We start from the raw sequence: 1,564 nt of genomic DNA, 5'->3' as shown, positions 1-1,564 counted from the left end.
GGCTGAGTTGTGCTGCGAAGTCTACACCCAGTGGCGCTGGGTGTGTGTCCCCCCAGGCAGCAGCACCTGGGAAGCACTCTGGGCTCACTGTGCCCGGGGTGGAGTGTGCTGGGGCATGCAAAGATTCGGTTTTCTCTCCTCTTGCAGGTCATTTCTGACTTTGACATGACGCTGAGCAGGTTTGGGTGCAACGGCAGGCGCTGCCCCACGTCACACAGTGAGTGGAAGTTTTCACTGTCGATAATTCTCTTTGGTTGCACTGTTTGTGTTTGGTCTCTGTGGCTTCTGGCATCCTCTGTGCCTTCCTCTGCCAGGCTCTGAGCCTCAACGGCCTGTCCCCAGGCCACCCACTGCCCGCTGCAGGAGCTAACTGCTGGGCTGGCCACCTGCATCCCACGGGCTCAGGACACTGTCCCACCAAGCCATGCCCCGACCAGTTCCTGCCATGAGCTCACAACCAGAGCTGCTGTGCTGGGACCCTGGAGAGAGTCCTTGCTCGCTTTGCTGTGCCACCACAGCTCTCTGGGCTGAGACACGGGAGAGATGCCTGTTAGAAAGCCCTTTGGTCTTGTGCTGCAGCACTGGTGTTTTGTTGTCTTTGCAGATATCCTGGACACCAGCCGTGTTGTCAGCGAGGACGGCAGGAGGAAGGTAGGTGCTGTGTGTCAGGCACTGTGTCTTGGCTCGGTGGCTTTGTCCCTGTCACCCTGTTCGGGAGGTCACGCTGCCTGGTGTGGCAGCTCTCCAGGCTGTGCTGGCTGCCAGGACAGAATGGGGAAGTGTTCTGCTGTGTTTCAGCCAGCAGTGACACAGGAGAAGTCACAAAGGGAAATTGAATTTGCATGTGCAGCTGTGGGTGTTTTGGTGTGATAAGAGGAGGGAGGGGAGCAGTGTCTGTACCTGCAGCGTTCGGAGCGAGGTGAGGACCTGATGTTCACTCCATTCTTCTTCCCTATGTATGACACTCCAGCTGAAGGATCTGCTGCACCATTACTATCCCATTGAAATTGATCCCAACCGGACCCTGGAAGAGAAACGTCCCCTCATGGTGGAGTGGTGAGTGCTGTGTGTGGTGATCTTTGACCTTGTCCTGACAACGTCTTGGCTCCAAAGACTACAGAACATGAGGCTCGGTGGTGGTTCACCCCTGGGCTTGGTGGCAATACTAGGAGTTTAGTTGTTTTGTTTCTGCCTGCTGGGGGTCACTGCCCAGGAGCTCACTGATGCCTTTCCCTAGGTGGACCAGGGCCCACGAGCTGCTGGTGCAGCAGAAGATCCACAAAGGTGACATAGCCCAGATCGTCAGAGAGTCGGAAGCAATACTGAGGTACAGACACGAGGATGTGATGCTGAGGGATGTGCACAGGGATGTGATGCTGAAGGATGGGCACAGGGATGTGTTCCTGAGGTACAGGCACAGGGATGTGATGTTGAGGTTCAGGCACAGAGCTGTGATGTGAGGGATGGGCACACAGCTGTGATGGTGAGGGATGGGCACAGGGCTGTGAGGGATGGGCACAGGGATGTGATGCTGAGGTACAGGCACAGGGATGTGTTCCTGAGG

The 1,564-nt window shown here is 56.5% G+C and overlaps 1 protein-coding gene across 1 annotated transcript in view; it reads left to right on the top strand.

Annotated features, from left to right (window-relative positions):
• Positions 1–147: 147 nt before the first annotated feature.
• The window catches only part of NT5C3B (5'-nucleotidase, cytosolic IIIB), a gene marked incomplete at its 5' end in the record, with an annotated part of 2,609 nt that continues 1,192 nt past the window's right edge, over positions 148–1,564 (top strand). The window contains 4 exons of the mRNA XM_009084861.1: positions 148–217; positions 605–651; positions 971–1,056; positions 1,238–1,327. Coding sequence (XP_009083109.1) covers positions 148–217; positions 605–651; positions 971–1,056; positions 1,238–1,327 — 293 coding nt within the window. The remainder of the gene's footprint in view (positions 218–604; positions 652–970; positions 1,057–1,237; positions 1,328–1,564) is intronic.

Source organism: Acanthisitta chloris, unplaced genomic scaffold (genome assembly GCF_000695815.1).
Source record: "Acanthisitta chloris isolate BGI_N310 unplaced genomic scaffold, ASM69581v1 scaffold16101, whole genome shotgun sequence".
NCBI classification, from domain to species: domain Eukaryota; kingdom Metazoa; phylum Chordata; class Aves; order Passeriformes; family Acanthisittidae; genus Acanthisitta; species Acanthisitta chloris.
Note: the sequence above shows the minus strand (reverse complement) of the source record. Positions and strands in the feature narration are given on the sequence as shown.